We start from the raw sequence: 24,153 nt of genomic DNA on the forward strand, positions 1-24,153 counted from the left end.
TTTAGAGTCCAACCATGCGACATAACTCAAACAACACACACACACAGGTACTAATACACGAGGATACATTTATTAATACATAGAATATGCCTTAAACCTAACAGATCTTATCGAGAGGGTTATCAGAATACAAAAGGTATATATTCAGTCAGTTACAAAGTGTTACACATATCAAGAGGACATACATTCAGTATATCATTCATTTAGACCGTTTCGTAAATGAACTTGGTTATAACTTCTACATTAGATACTCGAAACAAGTACATAACTCTTAGGAATTAAATTGATATCAACTGGTTGGGATAACAATTGAATTCTCGAGCTGTAATGCATTGAAGTTGAATACTCATCCAATCTCTGGGGATTCAGATCTCCTGCGGGCACAAAGAAACAGTTGCAGGCTGTTGCTGTCCAATCCGCGCTCTCTGGCTCGGTGCCAGGCTGTGCTGTGCAGCTTGCGACAGTGTGCTGCTGATGCTCACTGGCCTGCTAGTTAAGTTTGTGCACAGGAGAAAAGATGACTGTGGGTCCCAGCAAGTCAGGAAGAGGACCGGTTCGTTCCTGATGAAGAGCTAGTTCTGAATAGTGATTCAGCTGTCCACAGTTCCAACCTGTTCACGAGGCCTGCTGCTGGTTACTCTCTGGCAACCTCCACTCTAGACTCTTAGAACAAAGGAAAGTTCTGGCACTCGGACACACTGGCCGTTCCGTGGTTGTCCGGGCTGAGTCTCAGGATGGTCAGGAGGCGCGCTGAGAGAATGTCCTGCCCTTGGGAGCCTTCTGCTCCTGGGCCATCCTGCCCTGGAATTCTCCTTTGAATTCCCTTTAGAACAGTCCACAGAATCCTCTCCAGAATCTTGCTGAATCTTACTGAAACTCGAATCTCTCAGGCTCTCTGTGTTGCCTGTTTTTACCTGGAGGAACTTCAGCTCATTGATTGGCTGAAAGTTCCATGGGCATCAGAGTCCCACGTGGGTTACTCGGCCCTACCAGTCCCTGATTGGTTGATCAAGGTGAGATATGAGTCACTTACTCCTGACACTTAGGAATGCAGTCCAGATGTCCAACTGGCACTCCCTAGACAGATAGGCGCCAATGGATGACCATTGATCATGATAGCCAGGCTTAGCTAAGTGCATCCCCCTTTGGGAGCTGTCCTAGGACCTTAAATCATCAGCTTGCATGAATAGTTTCTCTGTGGCTGCACCACAGAGATGAACAGAGAAATGGGGCCTCATTTGGGAAGCTCAGAAACACTTAATTCTGCCTTATTAATAAGCCTCGGCGCTACAACTGACATAGAAATTCTCTACAGATATTGCTAATCTAATCTGGAATACCTCACTATTAAATACCACCCTTTATACCTTTCGGGGGAATTTACCGCTGTTATTATGACTGCTGTGTACATTCAGATGCATGCTAATACTGAAGCAGTACTCAACAAGTTGTAGAGTGTCATCAGCAAATATGAAAACACGAATCCGGAAGCTGTCTCTATCGTGACGGAGGACTTTAACCACTGCAGCCTTAAGAAAGTACTACCAAAGGTCTTTCAACATGTTTCTATTCCCACTGGAGGCAGTAACACACTGGTTCACTGTTAAACCATTATTAGAGCAGCATACTGCTCACATTTCGGGAAGTTTGACCACGCCTCCACGGTCCTTCTTCCTGCTTCCATGCAGAAGCTGAAGAGTGTGTCACCTGCAATTAAGATTGTGCAGCGATGGTCAGACGCTGCTGAGCAGGAACTCACAGACTCTTTTGAGATGACCGATTGCTGTACTGTATATTCATAAATTAATCCACTGATCTAAATGAGTATACAGAGGAGGTCACATCCCACATCAATTACTGTTTGGACAGATGTGTTCCTATCCCAATCAGAAGCACTTGATGAACAAAGACATTTGCTGCAAACTTAGAGCGCACTCTGCTGCCTTTCAGTCAGGTAACAGAGAACTATATAAAAAATCAAGGTATGACCTGGAGAAAGCTATTAAACATACACTGGAGTCTCAATATTCCTGTAAAAAACTGCTAGATTTGCAACAATCATCTAACTTTAGGCAGAATTATCTGAACTGATAAATCATCTAGTTTCATTTCTTTTCTGTAGGACAGAACGTTTTCATAATTGTGTAACATGACAGGTTCGGCAAGGATAGAGAAAGGAACTCAGGCTCTTGTTAAATGAGAATACGGCACTTTATTATTCGGACATGCATCGGGCACAGCAACCATAACAGAGGGAGAGGAGACACTAACAGCCTACAACACACTGGGGTCAATTCGGGTACAGTTACACAGTTATAGGGTGGTAATTGGGTACACGTGTATAAGGGGTGCAAAACCAGGGAAACTATTTACATGAGTCCGGGCGATCTCGCGACTGTGTAAACCGGTTCCACAATTGGTCAGCGCACTTGCCAGTGGCTCTCCTAGTCCCTGCCTTGGCCACTACTATTCCCGTTCTTTCCCTCACCATGGACCCCAGCTGTTGGCTCTTTTGCCGCAATGCCAGGAGAGGGCGCTACAATTGATTAAACCGATCTACCATATTTCACGTCTTTCCTTTTGCTCTTTGAATGTTATTGCTCTAATCTTGTCTTATACAAATTATCTTATTACATTTCTTGCCAATTTCACAAATGCAAAAAAGAAAATTGTAAGTACACAATATAGAATGCTAAGTGATTATAAAGTACTTACACTGTATATAAAATATGTGAACAACATTTGAAATTTCACAATCTCCATTATTCTAGGGTTATTAAACAGGGTTTCACCATTCTGAAGAGTATTTCTAATCAGTGTATTGTTTTTGATTTTCAGAGAAAAACAAACAAAGCAATCAAACGTGAGTCTGCATTTCCATTTCTTTGCCCTTCTAATGCTACTGTACCTTTTTCAATGTCAGTTTATGGAGATCCACAGTAGCTATACTAAATCTTGTCATTTATACACAGGGTTCATTCAAATGATTAAAATTTTTTAAAACATAGTAGAATGTTTTATAACCTGAACTGATCATGAACTGTGATCTCCACCTCTATAAAAAAGCAATTCCAAGGCCTATTCATTATTGATTGTGGCAACAGTAGAGAGTAGTGGATGAGGCTTTGGGAACCCTAATGTGATCACCGTTCTTCTACTCTTGAACAAGGTTCAGTATATTACCAGATTACTGCAGCAAATTTGAGCTGTGTTAATCGGTACCAAAATATATGGGCAATATTTCACTTTAGGTTTCCATTATAAGTGCTTATCAACAATTCTTAAACACATTAATGATTATATTGCAAATTATAGACTATTTGTTGTCTTTTAGTCTATGTAAATCTTTTTAATAATTATTAATACATGTTTTATAACCGTCTCATCTCATTGTGTATTCTCATTGTACATATCTTGTGTATTTGCTTTTATTGTAGTTGTTGTCAATCTGTAAAGCGCTTTCAGAAGTCACTTTTAAAGGTGCTATATAAAATAAAGTTTATTATTATTATTTACAAAATCTATCATAACTTGTTATTTTAATGTCAATAGAGACACCTAATAAAATCTTCAGGACTACACATACAGTACACCATTATAAAATGTCTGTCTTCTGATTCTTAGTTATAAAATGGATACTAATTATTAATATTATATTGACAAAAATAAAAATAGCAAATGGGTATTATTGATTTGTTATTGCTTCTATTAAAATGCTATGCTTTTTCTAGTATAACATGTTTATAGATTAGTTATGAGCACTTAAAACAGACATCTAAACAAAAGTCTTACCAACATTTTTAGAGGAATAAAATTTAACCTCTATAAGTTGCTTTTGATAAAGGTGTCAGTCGAATAAAACAACAATTACTTTTATTCACAGAAACACATCTATGTCACTGTTATGGTCGACATCCCTCCTCTAGAGGGCGCTCCAATCGGATATTGGAATTGGTTTTAGTTTAATTATCTTCCGGTGTGCCTTGTCTGCAATGTTTTCTATATAAGCCTAGAGTCTCTGGTGTTCCGGGCTCAGATTTGCAAGATGGATCGCTGAAGGCCTGCCTATCACCAGGCTATGAAGAGGCCTGAGGGCATAGGCCTTATACCCAGACATCCTGACCTCTGAGGCTGGGGCTTGTAGCGCCCAGTCCCGTTCGTGTTCCATGCCCGCGTGTTCTTTGTCTTGCCTCCCCATTCCGGGGATTTTATCCTTGTCTTCGTCTTTGATGGATTACCTGGTTAACGGAATATGGACTGCTCTCCTGACTACCTATGTGGACCTGCCTGGACTCGGATGCCTTTGGTTATTCCCCTTGCAGTGGATCACGGACTGTCACTGCTCACTATTGTCACAATAAATCCTTTTGTGTCTTTCCCTGAAGTCTGTCTCCTGCCTCTTCCAGATTAAACCGTCATGCATAGGGTCTTTACTGCACACTCCACGGGAGGCCAACCCTGCTCCCGTAACAGTCCTACAGGCTTAGATGCTTCTGTTTGTCTTTGTGTCTTTTGTACACTTCATAAATATAAACATTTGGTCCTGTTTAGGATGGCTTTGGATGGATTTAGGATGGATTTGGATGCCGGTGGGTTTCTGGTGAGGGACAAAGAAAGTGTGACAACAAGTTTGGTGCAAAAGTGATTTATTTAAAAAGGTGAATAAGTGACTGGTACAAATACAGGACTCAATAACACACAGGAAAAAGGGAACTGCCAAAGAAAAGAAAATAACAAACAAAATGGAGCTGGCTGATAACGTGAGGGAAAGCTGACCTAACTACCGAAACAAAAAAACCAAAACACTCAGTCTTCGGCATCTTCTAGTGCTCTAGCTAACCTTCACTAACTACCCAAAAACCATACTAGACAAAAGGCACTCACGTCCTAAACTAGTGTTACTAATACAAAGACCAACTACGTGTGTACAATTTACCTCACAACCTACACTAACCCTTTACACAAAAGTTCACACAAATAAACAAGTGAAGTACGAATACAAATAAGGGAAAATGAGAGTAGACACAAGGAACAGGGTACAAAAGAACACAGAGGTTGATATAATATGTTTAGGCAAGATAATGTTGAAACAAAGATAAACATAAACAAACGAAAGTTCAAGGAGATGAACACAAACCAACAAAACCTAAGCTACACGAAAACACACACACGAAGCGAAATGAAAGAAAATGGAGAAGCAAAGCCAAAGCAAAATGAACGCGAAACAAAACTGAGCCAAGCAGAACCGAAGTCAAGCGAAAGGCCCCTTCATTCTGATAAACTCTAAGTTATATACTGAATAAGCTGAGTTGATTGGTCGAGAGTTAATTGACGATGACGTAATATGGAAACAATGGTGTAACGATGGACCAATGGGGGAGGGATAACAATCAAAGTCAGGAAGTGTGGAACATAGCAACAAAAACACACATGGACCACACACTGGGACGTAACATATACAAACAATAAAACTCAGATCTACGTGTCTGTCTTATCTATGGATAAGACAGCTCTGGATATAAGGTTTTTTAGAATCTCATGTTGATGGGAGAGCATGAGAAACCATGAAAGCTGAACTGTTTTTGTGGTAAAGGTACTGTATATTGCATAAAGTTTTGTGACTTAAATGTACTATACCATGCATTCCATACCACATCAGAGACTGATTAGAGCTTTCTTTTCAGAGATTTTAGAATACATTAAATGAATTCACAGTAATGAATTCCTTATGATTGTGCATTGAAACATAGATTCAGTGTATGTAAGAGACTGAATCTCTTCTGCCTGGGATGAAAACATTGGCTATTTAATGTACTTGCCGTAGTTTCCAATGTTATATAAAGGCAATCACAGCAAATGCCTCATCTGAGCTCCCATACTGATAACCCTAACTCAGACCTCCCTTAATTTTAACCCTGAAACCTCAGCCCAAACCTCAACAGCATCTTTCATATGAGAAAGTCACCATAATCACGGTGTTCCAAAATTGCATGAGGGCTGCAGTTAATAGCACAGAATTCTTTAATGTACATGGCTATGTCAGGAAATGCATTAGTTCTGTCCCTTTATTCAGCTCACATGAGATTAAAAACCATTGTACATTCTGTGAAGGGGACACTCCCTGTTCTATTTTACATAGACCCTTTAAAAAGAAAAACATTATTTTAGAAATTTTAAATGAATAAATACCACTCCCAAAATCCAAAACTATTTTAAATATTTGTCTTTTATCTCTTATTATTTTTTTATGCTCTGCCACAAGTCAAAATATATAATAAACACTGAGGGTGGGTATGTGGGACAGCATGATTGAAAGGCAGATTAGCACTGGCATCTGTGTGAAACATTCTACTAATTTCTGAAAGTCAGGAAAATAATGTCACAAATTGCTACCAGATTTTATTTATTTTTAAAGGGTATGTTTAAAAAGGAACAGGAGGTGTCTCCCTCACAGAATGCAGTTTTTAATCACTCGTAAGCATGGACTAAAAAACTGCATTTCCCGATGTGCCACACACATTAAAGAATTCTGTGAAGTAATATCCACGGGCATCCATACTGTACATTAGTGCTGTCCACCTACAGCCACATGCTGCATGTGGGCCGCAAGCAGATTTTAAATTGTTAAATTAATTAAACATATCATATTTTTTAATAATTCATATCTCAGAATAACTCAAAGCACAATATTTTCCCCTTACGTTTTAATGAAGTTACCAAAATAAATCAACTGGAAGCAGATATATATATAGATAGTTGTGAAAATGCTGTTTAAACAACAGACATTTGTTTTTCTTTTTAATATAATATATTATAAATGGTAATAAATTTTAATTCTTACAGTTTCTCATGTCTGGAAAATGGGAAGTGTAGCAAACACAGTGAGCAAACATTGAACAAAAACTAATAGATTAAAGAAGAAAACATTATGTTTAATCCACCTTGGGAAGTTTACTTTTTGTATATGGTGCCTGTTTGTTTGCCACAATTCTGTATTAGTTTTGAAAACGGCCAATGTACAGAGACACTGCACGTCGATGCATGGAGATTTCAAGAAGAATTAATCAACATTTAATATTGTACAACAATGTCTGCCAATCACTCATAGCTGTCGTACTTTAAGGTTTTACTGCACCACCTTTCAGTTTTATAGCATACTGCAATCCTGCATCAGACTATTTGACGAATAAAAAAAGCTATGTCAAGCTTCTGCCCGTGATACTGCAATGCCTACCGTAGTACAGTATACTGACTGACACCTTGCTCATTCTTGAAGGCTAGTGATCAATTGAACAATTGAACACATTTTGCTCTGACTATGGAATAGATTTTAGCATTATTATCCAAAATTATTTAAAATATTATGGTAGTGATTATTTCAAACTACTGTATGTAAATTTTGGTTATGTTGTAAGGAATACAGTATTGTCAGAATTTCTTACTAAACAATTTGCTAAAATGAGCTTCATTCATTACATCACAGATCATTATATGAACACTCAATTATAAGAATTTTTGCTTTAATTAAACATATTTTAATACCAAATTTTTGCCGTACAAAGTTGTTTTGTATCAATTAATTTTCTTTGCCTTTGCCACTTGCCTTGTAATATCATGTTTTATAATTGAACATCCTCCATGTTTTTTATATCATCTTGGCAGAACATGTTGCCAGTGCTTCAACTGTTACAAAAGCAAAGAAAACAAGTAAAACATTTCCCCTGAAATGTAAAACTTAAAGCAACCTAACAGCTCAACAGTACATTGCAGAAATCCTATTGTGACCAGCACACTTATTCATGTGAGCCCACTGAGAGTTTCAAAATTTCAAAATTCAAAACAAGTTAATGCAAATGTGGAAATGTTCAGGTTTGAAAATTGTATCTGAAGACTATTACATTAATGTCTTACCATGCTCAGGATTTTCTCCTAATCCAAGCCAAATTAGACAGAACTACGGTATTGTATGTTACTGTATGTTATGTTAAAAAAAAGTCACACCCATGGCTTTTAGAGAGAGAGTTTTTAGTGAGAGAGCTCAATATTGTAACTCAGTTAGAGCTGCTATAAAGTGTCACGTCTCAAGCATAAGCCTGAGTAGGACTTTTGCACATTTCCTTTGTCTCTTTCAAGAAATTGTGTAATATGTGTTTTCCATACATTGTTATGTGCCACAGAAATCCACTTTTTTGTCTGTGCTTTTTAAATTATAGACAACTGTGAACATACAGGTTTAAGGAACAAGAGATAAATGTTATGTTTTTGTCTTTTATTCCTCAAGTATAACTTGTAATGCATGGCATTGATAGCCTACAGGTCAGTTTAACTACACAGATCTTTGTACTGCCTCTATGCACTATCTGGAGAACTAATGTATATTTTGGTGATTAAAATAAACTGTTTGGGAAAAGAAAGACTGCATGCAGTTAAACTGTTACTCTCTGTTTAGGTCTACTAGACTAATGTCATAGTTCAGTTTGTTCTTGTAATTTCTGTGGTTACTTCTAAGGGTTTGCTTAGATAAGAATAAGGTATTGCTGTTTTTCTACCAACGCTGTAACAGAGTCTAAAATTCATTTGTGGTACACGCATCCAATTTCTGTAAATGTAAACTACCTTTACAGTTTGAATTACACAAGGCGGTATCACTTCATATTTATTTTGTGAGGGGCGAAACCATGTTTCCTATTTTGGTTCACTGTGGTGTTTTAGTGTTTCATCGTAACATTTCTCCACATTAGAACAATACAGTATTACCTTCAAACATCCTAATATGATGACTCTGTTTATTTGGTTTCATTTACTGAGTAAGTACAATACAATTCCAATTATTTGAATTATTTTTTGATTATTGTTACCAGTTTTCTATTCTTATTTTATATTTCTGTTATTATTTTAGAATGTTTCTGCTTGTAATTTTTTAATGGACTTGTTTTTGTTCAAGTTATAGTTGGAGTTCATGTAAGATCAGAAGTGTCAGGTATGTTATTTCTTTTCTTTGTATTACCAAGTACAATTATACAGTACCAAGTGCCATATAGAAGATTTGATAATTTTTTTATCAGGGGTTATGGATCCTCTAGTATTCAAAACCTTACATTGATTATGATTTCATTTTGAAATATGTTTTAGTAAAAAAAAAAAATCTGAAATGTCTTATTGGGTCCCTGACTTTAATATGAACTGTATCTTGGAAATATTTTAAATTTCCAAGCTGTCAAATGATAAAAGACAAACAAATATGTATATCTGGCAAATATGTATAGGTACAGTGAATACAGTACATTGGGAATGTAATAATTAAATTAAAAAAAGAATGCTGATTGGAATATATATATACAAAGCATGTATTTGTGGCTTATTCAGAGAGAAGCAGAAATAAGAAAAAAAAGAATGATTACGCATGATTGTTATATAATGTTTAATAACTATCACTACTACCAATATACTTTTCTGAACATTTTTTAATACCTGTACCTGTAGAGATAACAGCGGGAACCACAATGCAAAAAAGACCTGGAGTAAATACAGTACAAAGCTTATTTAGATTGATGAATTTTGCACAATATGCGTGTCAGTTGCTACAATAACAGAAGCTACAGTATTCAGAGTGTAATTGAAAGAAAAACTAAAAACAATCACAAACAAAATCCGAATATATCTTAAGTGGTTGATACAGACATTCCACTTTGTATTTTATATTGATAAAAGTGTACTCACCCGTTGTTCAGTAAAAACAGGTAAAATATTCACCTCCATAGGGAAACCTATTCTAACAATTATTTGTTTATCAGAACTGCATCTGGATACATTGCAGCACTACATGGTTGTTGCCCATTTTGTTTGGACCTGAGCTGAGTTTTAAACCACAGACTATATGAACTTTGAGATCTAGTATTTATATGTAACAAGGATGTGTTGATTTGATTACTTCACAACCTGTTAATTAAATAAAAATGTGTTAGCAAGTCTGAGTTCACTGTTTTCTTTGTTGCATTGATCTTTTTTTGAGGAGTGTACTGTTCCCCACTTTTGTATTTTTTTTTTTGTATATACTGTATATACTACATACTGTACATTAAATAAATTGTGCATTAAAAAACGAATTAAAAGAAACAAGATGTGAAAAAACAACCAGCACTAAAACGTCCTTATCTTTCTAATTCTAATGTCGTAAAATGCACCACTACTGTATTGGACTGTATGATCATCAAATAGAAAGTGAGTAATTGCCTTTCTACAAGAAAGCAGAAAAAAGACATTCATCTTAAATTGTGTTTAAATGCATTTAATCAGTGGCATAAAGGGGCAAAACATTTTGTTTAAAACTTAGAAATACAAATAATTAATTTATCAATTTCCTAACGGCCTCATCCCATTCACCGTCACAGGGGTGCCGGAGCGTCCAGTATCTCAGCAAGCAGACAGAATACACCCTGGAAACACACCCGTCCATCGCAGGGCACACACAGTCACAAACACACAATCAGACCAGGGCCAGCTTTTTTCAAAAGCCAATTAACCTACAGTACCAGTAGGTCTTCGGACTGTGGGAGAAAACTTTAGTACCTGTGGGAAACCTATGTGAATGAGGGGAAACATACTGTACAATCTGCATGGAGGGCCCAGTGTTACAGGTCAGCAATACTAACACTGCACCGCTGTGCCACCCAACACTAAACATAATTTGGCATATTTATTATTTCTGAACAACAATGAACATTTCCTTATCACATGTACAGCTATGTCACTGCTTTAAATGTATTTTTAAAGTAGGAGATACATAAAGTGAACAGATTTGTGGTTCTTTTTTCCTGCAGGTCTCCTTCAAAAACCTTACATAGAGTCTCCAGAGAAACAAATGAATATAGAAGACACCATTATGATTCGCTGCAAATTTGGGAGTGGAATTCGCTGCTATTTCTATAATAATCAAAGTGAGGTCCCCTTCAGAACAATGCCATTCAAAGAGGACTTTCAGTTCTGCCACGTCTCGGTATCTATCGAGGAGCTGGTAGGGGAGAAAGAGTTTGGAGCAAGCACTGAAGTCTTTCTGAGCTGTGTTGTTGAGGTGATGGTGGATGGACAACTGATGTCCTCAATGAGTAGTGACTTTTGGCAACTAAAGGTTGTTGGTAAGCTTGGTACTTGAAAGTTTTGTGTTACTGCAGTGTTACAATAGCAAAATTCATAGCAATGCTTAAAAAGTGAAAACCTAACATAGCATAATAAATGTTTTCAGTAAAGAACATCTTAAAGATCATATTGTATCTTTCCTCCAACAGACAAGCTAAGTCAACTGGGAAGACCTCGTATTGAACCACACTCCAAGCCGGTCAAAGAAGAAGATGTTGTCCAAATGTTCTGCTATGCAGACACAGGAACACGTTGTCATTTTTACAATAATTTTGACACAGTTCCCCTCGTATCAGTGCCCTACAGTAAGGAATTTAATGCCTGCAGCCTGGCTCTCCCTGTGAAAGAGCTGGTGTCAGAGAGACACAGTGGGAAGAGTCCTCAGATCCTCCTCAGGTGTTCGGTGGAAGTGAAGCTGGGAGAAACGATGGTGACCTCAAGACGCAGCCAGAGCATCAGAGTAAATCTGGAAGATGATGGTTAGTAATAGTTTTGAAAGTATAGGATTGTTTCTTATTTTTATAGCGAATCGTTATCATTATCAACTACTGTACATACTGTAAAGTGCATTTGTGTCATTTACTTTTCACAGTTTTATTTATCAGAAATAAAGACTTGAGGAAATTAGAATATAGTTTTATGATACTGTAGTCTCACACCTGTTGAATATCTTTGTTCAGTTTTATTACTGTTCCTTTACTCTTTTTCAGAACAATCTGTGTTGATCGGTTTGTGTGTCAGTGTACTCCTCATTATAATAGTTGCTGCTGGATTGACGCTGGTCTGCTGCAAATACAGTATGTTACCTTTTCTTACACCTACAACATTTAATATCCTCTTTTACTCCAGAACACCGAGCCACTTGTAGACTGCTGCAAACATAGTGTGTTATCCTCTCTTACAACTATGGCATTTAATATCTTCCTACATTCCAGAACACAACATCACTAAACTAAAAGGATTTCTTTTTAAACTGTCTTTGCTCTCAATTTTCATGTATTTTGAGTTTTCAGATTGAGCAAGGCATTTTTCTAGATTCATTTGAATTTAACTTACTGTACTTTAAATGTAATACATGAATTCATAGTAATGAAGGAAATGTAAAGATAAAAATATCTAATAAAGTAGCATTTAAAAAATAATGTAAAGTATTTTAAAAATGCTTTTGGAAAGTAAAATTGTTGTACTTAAAATGAAATTACTAAATGTAGTTACAGCATGTGTTTTTTTTTAAAGAGCTGAACCCTGCTGTTCATAGCAATATATCAATTTAAAATACTAATTTAACAGCAGTTTTAACATGATACATTACTGCTACTGTACTTACAAATGCGTACAGTACTATACACTAACCTAATTATATAAATCAAATCATATTATTTGTTTCAGCACATATGCTGACTTTGTTTTCAAAGACAGATCAAAGGAATAACATCAGGTATGGTTTCATTATTTTTTAATCAGCTTTTCACTTCCTATTTTCTTTAGTGCTGTGCATGTTATAGTAGCAGTATAAGCTTTGAAACATACTTCTTAACAAATAAAGTGTTTACAGCACAGCGATCCCCTACAGAATACACTTAAATTAACATGAATACATTATTTTATTAAAAATTAAACACATTTCTATTTGTTAATATACTGTATCTTTACTGAAACACTGTTATTGTAGCATGTTCAAACACCATGTGTGATATTATCCCAGTACAACACACACTTTGTCTAACACTATTACTTTAATGTTATGTGTCCTCAAAATGTATACCAGCATGAGTGATTAAGCAGAGCTGATCTTAGAAACAGACATTTCCAAGTTAATGTGAAGGAAATACATAAGTACAAAAACCTGTATTATTCATGTGGGCAGCACGGTGGTGAAGTTTGGTTAGCATTTCTGCTTCACATTGCTGGGGCAAACCTGAACTTGGAGGTCTATGGGTGCGGAGTTTGTATGTTCTCCCCGTGTTTGTCTGGGTTTCCTCTGGGAGCTCTGTGTTCCTCTCACAGTCCTAAATAACAGTTAGGTTATTTGGCTTCTGGGAAAATAGTTCCAAAATGAGAGTGTGTGCATGTCTGTGTCTGTGTGTCTGTCCTGCAATGGACTGGCATCTCAGAGAGGTTGTACCCTGTTTCCATTTCTTACTGGAATAGACTCTGGCACCCCAGCCACCCTGAATTGGAGGAAGCGGTTGGAAAATGGATGGATGTATTATTCACAGGCTTCAAGTAAATTACAGAATAATAGTCCAGTCCACTGTGCAGAAAAAAAATCCTCTGAAATGTTCGAGGTGACTCTGATTTCATATTTTATGCTGTACTGTAAATATAGTATGAATATTCAATATAAGGAAATAAAATGGAAAAATACTTAGTGATTGGACTCTGAAAGGCTTTATGACACAGCTTTTAATAAGGGCAACAGAAGTAGCTTTTAATATGTGTTGAATTTCTAATTATTCTCTTTTTCTAGGAATCATTACCAAGAAAGTAGTTACTTAGATATTGATGCAGATGGGAGAAAAAAGACACTGGAGATATCAGGTACTCAGGAATCTAAGACACTATACTGTATACAAGTTTTAATTTTTCAATTAAAAAGTAGAAATTGAATGCAATTATAATCATTTCAGAAAATAAAGACAAACCATCTTCTTTGATTGCAATAAAGAAAGAGTGTTTATTAATATTTTGTTTGACCATACAGATGAAGTTTGTTATGAGGTTTAATTAAACAAAACGAATGCCATGGTAATGAGATGAATTTAAAAGTCTTGGGATTTACTGTATATAAATTACTACTTAGAATACCTACTGACTCTTTAGTTTTGGTGAATTTTCTTTTTAAACCTTAAAGTTACTTGAGTAAGAGAGTACTTTAAAATTAATGGAATATGGCAGAAAATAATATTAAAAAGTCATCATTCACAATTATCTATGTAGTGTGTATACAGTAGGTACTACAGTAAATAAAGTTATAAGTTACCTCATAAAAGTAGTTTCCCTTTTCTTCATATTTGTGTAAAAACATTAACAATGTATCATAATGGATTCTTAACAGTAAATGTTCTTAACACTGTCCTTACTCTGATTTTTGCGTAGCAGGTATACAATACCAACCCTTAATCTATGTCTACTTCATGGTTTCTCGCAGATTCCTGCAGTGTTAATGGGCACCAGCAGACTGAAAATGGAAACACAGCACCAATAAATGTACTGATTATATGAAAAAAATATTTTTTTATGAAGGTTATGTTGAAAATGAGTTGGTCCGGTGGTGCAGTAGTTAGCATTGTTGCCTCACAGCACTGGGGTTCTGGGTTCAATTCCAGACCTGGGGTGCTATCTCTGTGGAGTTTGTATGTTCTCCCTGTGTTTATGTGTTGTGCAGTGCAGAAGGATACTAATAGTTGGCTTCTGGGAAAAAGGGCCCTGGTGTAAGTTTGTGTGCAATGAGCCGGTGTTTTGCCTGGGCTGTATTCTGCCTTGCACCCATTGCTTGCCAGATATGGCTCCATCTTCAACGTGACCCTGTATTGGATGAACCAGCTTGGAAATAGATGGATGGATGTTGGGTACAGATCATTCCCACATTTCAGAGCTTGCTTCTCTAGCAATTGATACTACATGACCAAATCTAACTTGCTGTCACCACTGCTTAAATCTCACATAATTTCAGCACTAATAGAATAAGTGTTCAAACCTATTTTCAGATTGGTAATCTAAGATTTCTTTGTATTGTATTTTGGTCTTTCCAGACATCTGACATCTTTACAGATGTAACTATGACATGCAGCATAATTTTATGAAATAAGAAACTATCAAAATACACTAATACCAAGGAATGAGCACAGACTTCTCTTGACCCCTATGTTAAAGAATTATGTTTTATACACCAGAGATGTAGAATTGAATAATGGGAATAATACAGGAAAGTGATTGTGGTACAGCCTAGATGTTGTGATTTTTATAGTGGCCAATTGTCATTAACTGGTTAATGTTAGGGATTTCTACAGATCTTGGTGTAATAGTGACCACTGTGACTTCCTGGGTACTTGCAGAGTTGCAGTGAAAGCAGGGGCAGACAAGAAGATCATCCAATCTGAACTAAGTCTTCTGTAAGGCATTTGTAGAGCTATCAAATTGTGAAGGATTCTGATGGTAGGAAGAGTGGAAGAGTGTCCCTGCACATTACAGTTGTTGTTGCTGTGAGTCAAGACGTAAAGAAATGGTCAATTCCCAGTTTGAAATGAAATAATGACCTTGTTGTGTTATTTTTGAAGGTCATTTCATGAAACATTTGCTGTTTACTATTTGCTGTTTCTATAGACTGCAGAAAAGACAGAGGGTGAAGTGTGCTACGCCTCAGTCAACTGGACAACTAAAGAACAAAGAAAACAACTAAAGAAACCAGCCTCAGTGATGCAGGTCAATCAATCTGAGGAGTACACCACTGTGAAATTCACAAAGACCACACGCAACTTCAGACCAGAACTGCTTTGGTGATTAATGAGTGAGACACTTCTTGCTGTTTTTGCTAAATGTATGACAAATCTTGTAGTGTACAATATGTTGTAAAAGCTGATTATTTTATAAACCAGAAGGAGGACAACAAGAAAGGGCACATGGGTTGTTGATTTCTCCTTGGTTAATTTATTAATGATAAAATTAACGATGAAATAACAAGCAAAATAAAAAGGTACCAAACGTTCAATGCAGTCGGTTCCTTGACTTTAATATCTAGTTGGCCTTTCTTCACATTTTTCTTTAAATGTGTTATCTTACAGTATATTGTTCACTATTGTAATTTAATTCTGTCAAGCTTGTGGACATTTCCTTCATGTAAAATATTTTGAAAAAAATGACTGAGATATTGGCATTTGTAGGTGAAATAAAAAATATACAAAAATACTGTAATATGGCCTCCTGCACATTCAGTTCAGAATATTCTAGCATAGTATGAATGTTCATTCATAGCTGAATAGTCACAGCCATTAAGACCTTCTGGGTGCAAACCTGTTAAAAACTCCACATTAGTTATTATTTTGGAGAATTTTGGCTGCTTTGGCGTGGTTCACCATTTGGTTATTGTATCCCAAAACTGAGTCAGTCAGATTAGTTGCATGAAAGTATTATCGAATCTTATATATTTGCAAGAGCTTTTATCAATGGTTTTGATTGTTTCACTCTTGTTTCATGTTTCACGTTTTTTTTTTAGGAACATGTCAAAATCTGATGACTGTCAGGCTTCAGCAACCAAGCTAGGTTTAAGGTTTAAGACTACTTATTTTGGGGATTTGGGGGTCCAAGTCAGCTTTAGGATGAGTGATAATTAATTTACAGTAAATACATTAAGTGTACAGTAAGTGTTATAAGAATGAAATGGTTAAGGTGTACGTGTAATTGTACTTGTAAGTAATACTTGTATTACAGATGCAGCCATTCAAAGTGCGCGGCACAGACACTTACCGGAGGTGACACAAAATACCGCAGTACGTCATTGGTTGACCAACAGGGGCACTCGTGGTGCGTTGGTCGGTCATAGAAAGATTTAAATGTCTTTACTATGCCCATTTTAGTACTGAATATTTATATGGAATTTTACCACTGAAGGGAAATCTTAGTAGCTGAGCATAAAAAGAATAGGAGCATAACGCATGTGAAGGCCATAAATGATATTAATTTTGGAACATAAACATACAGTATTACAGTATATGGCTGGTCTTGGTACTTTAAAGAAAAAATACACACCAGTATTCCATTTCTCCCTAAACATTTTAAGCATCGAAGTCTTTAACATGTGAAACAGCGTGTAAAAAAGTGGTAGTTTTAAGCTTTTCTGCTAATATAATATGGAATCGCGTATCTAAAGAAATTAATAACGATATAATTATATTTGTGTACTGCGACAGGGCTGTGTAGGGCTGTTTCGCCTCTCTTCATGTGACTTCCCCAGTAGCCTACTGGTTTATGTGCCTGTTTAGTAACCCACAGGTTATGTGTTCAAATCCAGCCAGTGCTGTGAATTTTCTTTTAACAAACATTTCTTTGAAAAAATAGAATAGCAATATTATGGACAATTAATTGACTTTTTATATTTCTAAATATCACAACATGATCGAATTTAAGTCATTTTTAATAGCAACGAATAGTCACCTTCTTTCCTTCTTACAATTGTCCCTGCTTCTGCTTCCTGCTTCTATCGTGTGTGTGTTTTTTTTCAAATACATTTTAGAAAAGTGTAATCTATATTAAAAAGCTGTACACCACTTGCTATATAGATACATATTGGCAGCTTTTAACTCCACAAGTCACACACCAATACTCCATTTCTCCCTAAACATTTTAAGCACCAAAGTCATCACTCTCTGCGGGAGTGCTGACTGTGACGAATTAAACCGGTTTCACAGGTATTTTCAAGTGAATTTCAACCATTTCATTTTCAAACAACAGTTTTTATGTTGTGCTATTTAGAAATATAAAAGTCAATTAATTGTCCATTTCTATATTTATGTCTTTATTTAGTGGTTTCATTAGTGACAAAGGCTAAACTTTCTTGGAAAAATGTCTTTGCTGTCTTGCTGATAGGTTAAGCTTTTGAAACTCAGCCCCAAAGTCATGTGACTGATTTTTCACCCTGTTTCGTTGGTTAAACGCAATGATCACAAGCACCACCATGGTAACTGGGATGTGTAGTTTTTAATTCAGTTTGAATTATAACTGTACGTACTGTCTTCATATTTGGCCAGGGCTTTAAAGAGAGGGCGCACCAAAAATATTCGGTGCCGTCGTCTCCTCTTTAAAGGTACCCCCGTGCTGGAAGAATTTCACCTCGGAACATTTGCCCAGTGTACATATAGGAACATCCCGGAATTTTGACTTCACTGTGTAACAAAGAAAGTTTAAAGACTACTTAGCGTGGATAAAAAAGCTTGGATTCCCATGGACAGTATCTTATACAGTACACATCTTTTCTATTGTCTTTGTTGATCACTTGAGGATCCTTGTGATATTTTGAGCTCTCCTTGAATGATAAAAGTGTCGCAGTTTAAATAATTTTCGTTGTTAGAAATTATGAAACGTTCTGTTAAAAGCAAGGGAGTTTTTCTATCTGTTATAGTAAAAGAAAATGCCTGACGAACTAGGGATTGAACAGTTTTTCAGTGCTTGTACAATCGATGGAAATGTTCAAATAAATGTGCTAAAGAAATAAACAAAAAAGTTATTCCTTTATCATATTGGCTAGCTAATGTCCCATCCTTGTAAGTTAGATCAACGAAATGCTGTGGTGGGTGTTACTTTGTGTCGATGAAAAAATAAAGTCGTTACAAATAGTGTGGACCAGCTTTATACTTTGAGTTTTACTGGTGGAGCTCATACAGCTGTGTCTGGATATCTTGGTCAAATATTCGGCTAGTGTGTATTGTCTGTTTGGGGTTCTGTAGCATTCTACATGGCTGGGCAGCTTGTTCCCCCCCTCCCGTTGTTTAGGGAGAAATTGAGTATTGGTGTGTATTTTTTCTTTAAAATACCAATAACAGCAACATACAGTTTACATTATATGTTTAAATTCCTAAATTAATATCGTTTATGACCTTTATGACCTTCGTTATGCTCCTCTGCGTTTTATGCTTAGCTACTAAAATTTCCCTTTTTTGACCGGGGTGGGGGACATTCGGGAATGTGAGTCTGATTGAATAAGAATGAATAAAAGCATTTTATTAAAAACGCGTTTGTGTTTGTCTGGGTGCTGACAAAGTAAAAAACAATTACTTTTTGACAATGAAAAACTGTGTGTGTGTCTCTCTCTCTCCGCTGCCATTTGTAATCGTTTTTATTTTTAAATACATTTTAGCAAAGTCATGTACCATAAAAGTATGGTAATTAAAAACCATTAATACTTTCGCTGGAGTTTAAATAAAGTCGATGTTTTCTCTTTTTGGCTACACTTGACTATTAACCATGAGATAAACAATACTTTGTCATTAAACAACCTTGTCATAAGGCGCATTTATGAGCAATCTTATTTCTTATTTCTGAACATTATTACGCAGAAGACAAAGGTAGCGATTTATGTTGTATTGTGCATTGTGCTGCTGTAATACAGTTTAAAATAATTAAAAGTCTTAACAGTATCAGCTTATGTATGGGTTTTAATTTAAAAAAAGTCAAAAACCACAAAATGCAATTTAGCGCTTTCTGGCAAGAGGAGACGCCCAAATTAATAATGTAACATGCTACTGTTTGTGCATGAACATAGTTACTGTATACTGTTATTTCTTTAGATACGCGATTCCATGTTTTTCTTTAATCCCTGGTGGGACCGGGCGTCCATAAGAATCAAGTTATAGGTTTCATTGCGCTTTGACAGAAACCAAATTATATTGTTATTAATTTCTTTAGATACGTGATTCCACGTTATATTCCCTACTAATCAAATTCTAAAGGTATGCTTGTTGACTCTGGTATCGAGCCTATTGGCAGAAAAGCTTAAAACTACCACATTTTATACACACGTTATTTCACGTTAGTTAAAGACTGAGATGCTTAAAATGTTTAGGGAGAAATGGAATACTGCTGTGTATTTTTTCTTTAAAGTACCGAGACCAGCCATATACAGTTGTAGAGAAAACCGGTTCAGGGACGCCAAATATGTAATCATAGTGGCTCTCTGAAGGCACCAGTTCTGTAGGGTTTGGGCATTTACTGAGACAATTATTAATTGTAGCAGTAAATCACAAAGTTGATTCTTTTGATGGCTTTAGAGTCCAACCATGCGACATAACTCAAACAACGCACACACACAGGTACTAATACACGAGGATACATTTATTAATACATAGAATATGCCTATAAACCTAACAGATCTTATCGAGAGGGTTATCAGAATACAAAAGGTATATATTCAATCAGTTACAAAGTGTTACACATATCAAGAGGACATACGTTCAGTATATCATTCATTAAGACCGTTTCGTAAAGTGAACTTGGTTACAACTTCTACATTAGATACTCAAACAAGTACATAACTCTTAGGAATTAAATTGATATCAACTGGTTGGGATAACAATTGAATTCTCGAGCTGTAATGCATTGAAGTTGAATACTCATCCAATTTTTGGGGATTCAGATCTCCTGCGGGCACAAAGAAACAGTTGCAGGCTGTTGCTGTCCAATCCGCGCTCTCTGGCTCCGTGCCAGGCTGTGCTGTGCGGCTTGCGACGGTGCGCTGCTGATGTTCACTGACCGGCTAGTTAGTGTTGGCTTTAACTAGCAAAGTTTGTGCACAGGAGAAAAGATGACTGTGGGTCCCAGCAAGTCAGGAAGAGGACCGGTTCGTTCCTAATGAAGAGCTAGTTCTGAATAGTGATTCAGCTGTCCACAGTTCCGACCTGTTCACGAGGCCTGCTGCTGGTTACTCTCTGGCAACCTCCACTCTAGACTCTTAGAACAAAGGAAAGTTCTGGCACTCGGACACACTGGCCGTTCCGTGGTTGTCCGGGCTGAGTCTCAGGATGGTCAGGAGGCGCGCTGCGAGGATGTCCTGCCCTTGGGAGCCTTCTGCTCCTGGGCCGTCCTGCCCTGGAATTCTCCTTTGAATTCCCTTTAGAACAGTCCACAGAATCCTCTCCAGAATCCCTTCTGAATCTTGTTGAATCTCTGTGTTGCCTGTTTTTACCTGGAGGAACTTCAGCTCATTGATTGGCTGAAAGTTCCATGGGCATCAGAGTCCCACGTGGGTTACTCGGCCCTACCAGTCCCTGATTGGTTGATCAAGGTGAGATATGAGTCACTTACTCCTGACACTTAGGAATGCAATCCAGATGTCCAACTCGCACTCCCTAGACAGATAGGCACCAATGGATGACCATTGATCATGATAGCCAGGCTTAGCTAAGTGCATCCCCCTTTGGGAGCTGTCCTTGGACCTTAAATCACCTTGCATGAATGGTTTCTCTGTGGCTGCACCACAGAGATGAACAGAGAAATGAGGCCTAATTTGGGAAAGCTCAGAAACACTTAATTCTGCCTTATTAATAAGCCTCGCCGCTACACAGTTTACATACTGTGTGTTTATGTTCCAAAACTAATATCGTTTATGGATTTCACACACGTTATGGTAAAATTCCATATAAATATTCAATACTTAAATGGGCACAGTAAAGACATTGAATATACATATACATACTGTATACAGTACAGTATACATGTTCCTTAATCAATATCTTCTATGAGCATGTGAAAGGCATGGTGAATCGGAGATTCTCAAAAATGACTGTACTTTGCATGATTGGAAACAAATGCGTGATTGGATCAACGAAATGCTGTGGTGTTACTTTTACAAAGGTTGAATGAAAAAAAGAATGTGGACCAGGGCAATACTTTGAGTTTACAGCTTGTCCAAGGTCATTCATTATACTGTAAATACTATTAGTAATATCTTCAGTAAAGACTTTGATGGCGACAGCTCAAACATGAGAGGTTGAGCTTTATTAGCTCCACCTTGCGGAAATTCAGGATACTATTATTTTATTTGCGGTATCATGCGGTTTCATGCGGCGCTATGTGAGAATATACGGTATTCATACCGGAAAATAATGCGGTATCGCCCGCTTGTTTTGAATGGCTGCATCTGTACTTATTCCTGGTGCAAAACATTTGGTGACAGAGGTGTGGTTAAAGATGTCAGCCAATTGAATATGAAAGCTTCCAGCTTCAAAGCAGAGGGGGTGTTTGGTGAGGTGTAGGGGATCCCTTGATCAAAAACAATGGGAACATTTACCTTGGTTTACCTAGTTAAATAAGTTAAATGATTGAATGAACATCTGAATGGAAAGTCCAGAAAAACTCCACAGAATATTACATTAGGACCTCAGGGGAGAAAAAAAGACAAGAGACGATGCAGAGAAGGATAGAGGATAAGAACAGAGGAGAGGAAAAAGAAGAGGAAGGAAGGTCAGACCACAAGAGAGGTGTCAGGAGGAGTTGAAACTTGAAGCTTGTGACTGGTGAGAGCCCCTACTTCATGATCATCCAAACAAAACCCGACTGGAGCTATGTATTTCAATCTTACTAGAGACAGCTTGCTATTCTGTGTTTATAGGGAACTTGGGTTTCCTGGGTAAAAGATAATTTGGTTGGAGACATCTTTCCTGCATGTGGGTGCATTTTTAGAATAGAGAGCTTCCATTTATTTTGTGACATCTGAGTTTGCAGGGAGAGAGAGATTTAACTGCATCTCATTTATTAAGCATTAAACTGCATTTACTAAGCAGCTAATCTCTTTTTGTGGCCTCAGTGGGCATTTTTAAAGAGTTCAATACTTAGCAGCAGTCTGTCACACAACACCTCCTGTATGAGTACTGTTGGTTGGAGGATGTGTTGTTCACAGAGAGGAAAAAATACACGATGGCAAGTCAGCACTTAAAGCAAACAAAAGGGCCAGTTTGATTTAAGTTTTGCACACAGTTGGCCACATAAACACTCACTGGGTTTCTCGACCAGGTTTATAAAAAAACAAAATATTGCATAATATCACAAGCACCTTGCTCTCACTAACACTCACTAAGACTCCTTAAATAGGGTTTGGACTGTACCACTTATGGATCAGTGCAAACATAAAATCCCAGAGACAAAACAACACATAGCACAGTAGTTCGAACTACTTGGACACACACATACATGTAACCCTTACAAATACACAGAACAGACAATTATTAGAACTTTTTATATCTGGTTGCCATTTCGTAGTAAAAATATTAGGTCCCCTCTCAACATTTAGGTATGGTATGGTCCTCTAGATAGGTTTTCAGGCATATAATTGGCCTCCTATCTGCTTACAATCTTTTGACCTTTCTGAGGACCCCTCCAAACAAACAGGCACAGACTTCTCCGCCCACACATTACTGTAAACTGCTGGTATTCTACACTATGCCTTGTTTCTTTAGTGCAATTTCTATTTCTTAAATTAGAATAGTACTCTCAACTTTTTTCCTGTCTTTTCCACAACCTGTGTGTGCACCCGCAGGTTAAGAAACGAACGGGATAAATCAGTGAGAAATGACAGGCTCTGGTGTTTTCAAAAAGCAAGCTCCCTTAACTATTGCCATCTTTGTCCCAGCATTTTTTATTTGCCGTGGTGACAGACTGAGATGTTAGACCCCTGAAATGCCTTGTTTGTGCATACTAATGAATACTAGTAAATAAAGTAACTTGTGTGTTGTATGTTGTGTTGTGTGTCCCTCAGTGTTTGTCTTATCATTGTTAATAAACATTTGTTTAACAAAGTGTGCCTAGATTGTTATTCTTTACCTAAAACTGTGCTAGAGAACAAATAATTCATGTGCCTCCAATTATACCAACCACTTTGGGTATATTCTGGAGACACAACCTACAAGTTGGAGGATATGAATATTTATTTAATTTGACTAAACCGGTCAGTCAACTTCTGAAATTCACTATTTTCATCACCTCCCATTTTAAAGCCCCATAACAATATTTTTCCTTTGAGTTACAGAAACAGATATTTCCACAATCACTTTGCACACATGCATTAATGAAGAGAAGTTGGTTTCTTATTAGTGAAACACAAACCACAGGGCATTAGTGGAAACTGTATAGAAGTACTGTAGACTGAAAAAAGGAAGAGCTTCTTTACCCAAATGTCTGTTGGAGTATGGAACAAGCTACCCAGCCAAGTTGTTGAAGCTGACGCTGTCTGAAGAAACAATTGGATGAGATACTAGGATCAATAGATATGATTGTATGGTTATGATTACAGTAAATTGTTTACTTAAGAATTTGTGTTACAAGATGATAAGTGGAAAAACAGCCCCCAAATACAATACTGTACACAAAGATTTCAAGAAACATTACTATGCTGAATGCTGCTGTGTAAACCAAAGTTTTAAAATGGTACTTTGAAACATGATTTTATAACATCTGTTTTATTCAGTGAATGTAACATCCCTCTTTGAAGTGGAAAAGCGTGCATTAAAAAACCAAAACAAAACTGTATGG

General features: G+C 36.9%; 1 protein-coding gene across 2 annotated transcripts; it reads left to right on the forward strand.

Annotated features, from left to right (window-relative positions):
- The first annotated feature begins 8,597 nt into the window (after positions 1-8,597).
- LOC148674506 (uncharacterized) lies at positions 8,598-18,923 on the forward strand. 2 transcript variants are annotated; one of them, XM_088624655.1, is made up of 9 exons: positions 8,598-8,807; positions 8,945-8,980; positions 10,821-11,135; positions 11,286-11,615; positions 11,847-11,933; positions 12,526-12,574; positions 13,607-13,677; positions 14,288-14,346; positions 15,463-18,923. In XM_088624655.1, the coding sequence occupies exons 1-9, from the start codon at positions 8,774-8,776 to the stop codon at positions 15,637-15,639; spliced, it is 1,158 nt and encodes a 385-aa protein (XP_088480781.1). In that variant the 5' UTR covers positions 8,598-8,773; the 3' UTR covers positions 15,640-18,923. The 2 variants fall into 2 exon arrangements, with proteins under 2 accessions (XP_088480781.1, XP_088480782.1); XM_088624656.1 differs by lacking the exons at positions 8,598-8,807; positions 8,945-8,980 and adding an exon at positions 10,102-10,637.
- Positions 18,924-24,153: the final 5,230 nt, after the last annotated feature.

This window comes from Lepisosteus platostomus, chromosome 3, assembly GCF_059453375.1.
Source record: "Lepisosteus platostomus isolate fLepPlt1 chromosome 3, fLepPlt1.hap1, whole genome shotgun sequence".
Classification (NCBI taxonomy): Eukaryota; Metazoa; Chordata; class Actinopteri; order Semionotiformes; family Lepisosteidae; genus Lepisosteus; species Lepisosteus platostomus.

What these genes read in the sequence shown, in the direction of transcription:
- LOC148674506 (XM_088624655.1), top strand. Translation starts at nt 8,774, where the DNA reads ATGATGACTCTGTTTATTTGGTTTCATTTACTGA. An exon ending in TATTTGGTTTCATTTACTGA is followed by an intron (nt 8,808 to 8,944) that starts GTAAGTACAATA and finishes TTTTTGTTCAAG; the next exon opens with TTATAGTTGGAGTTCATGTA. An exon ending in TGTAAGATCAGAAGTGTCAG is followed by an intron (nt 8,981 to 10,820) that starts GTATGTTATTTC and finishes TTTTTCCTGCAG; the next exon opens with GTCTCCTTCAAAAACCTTAC.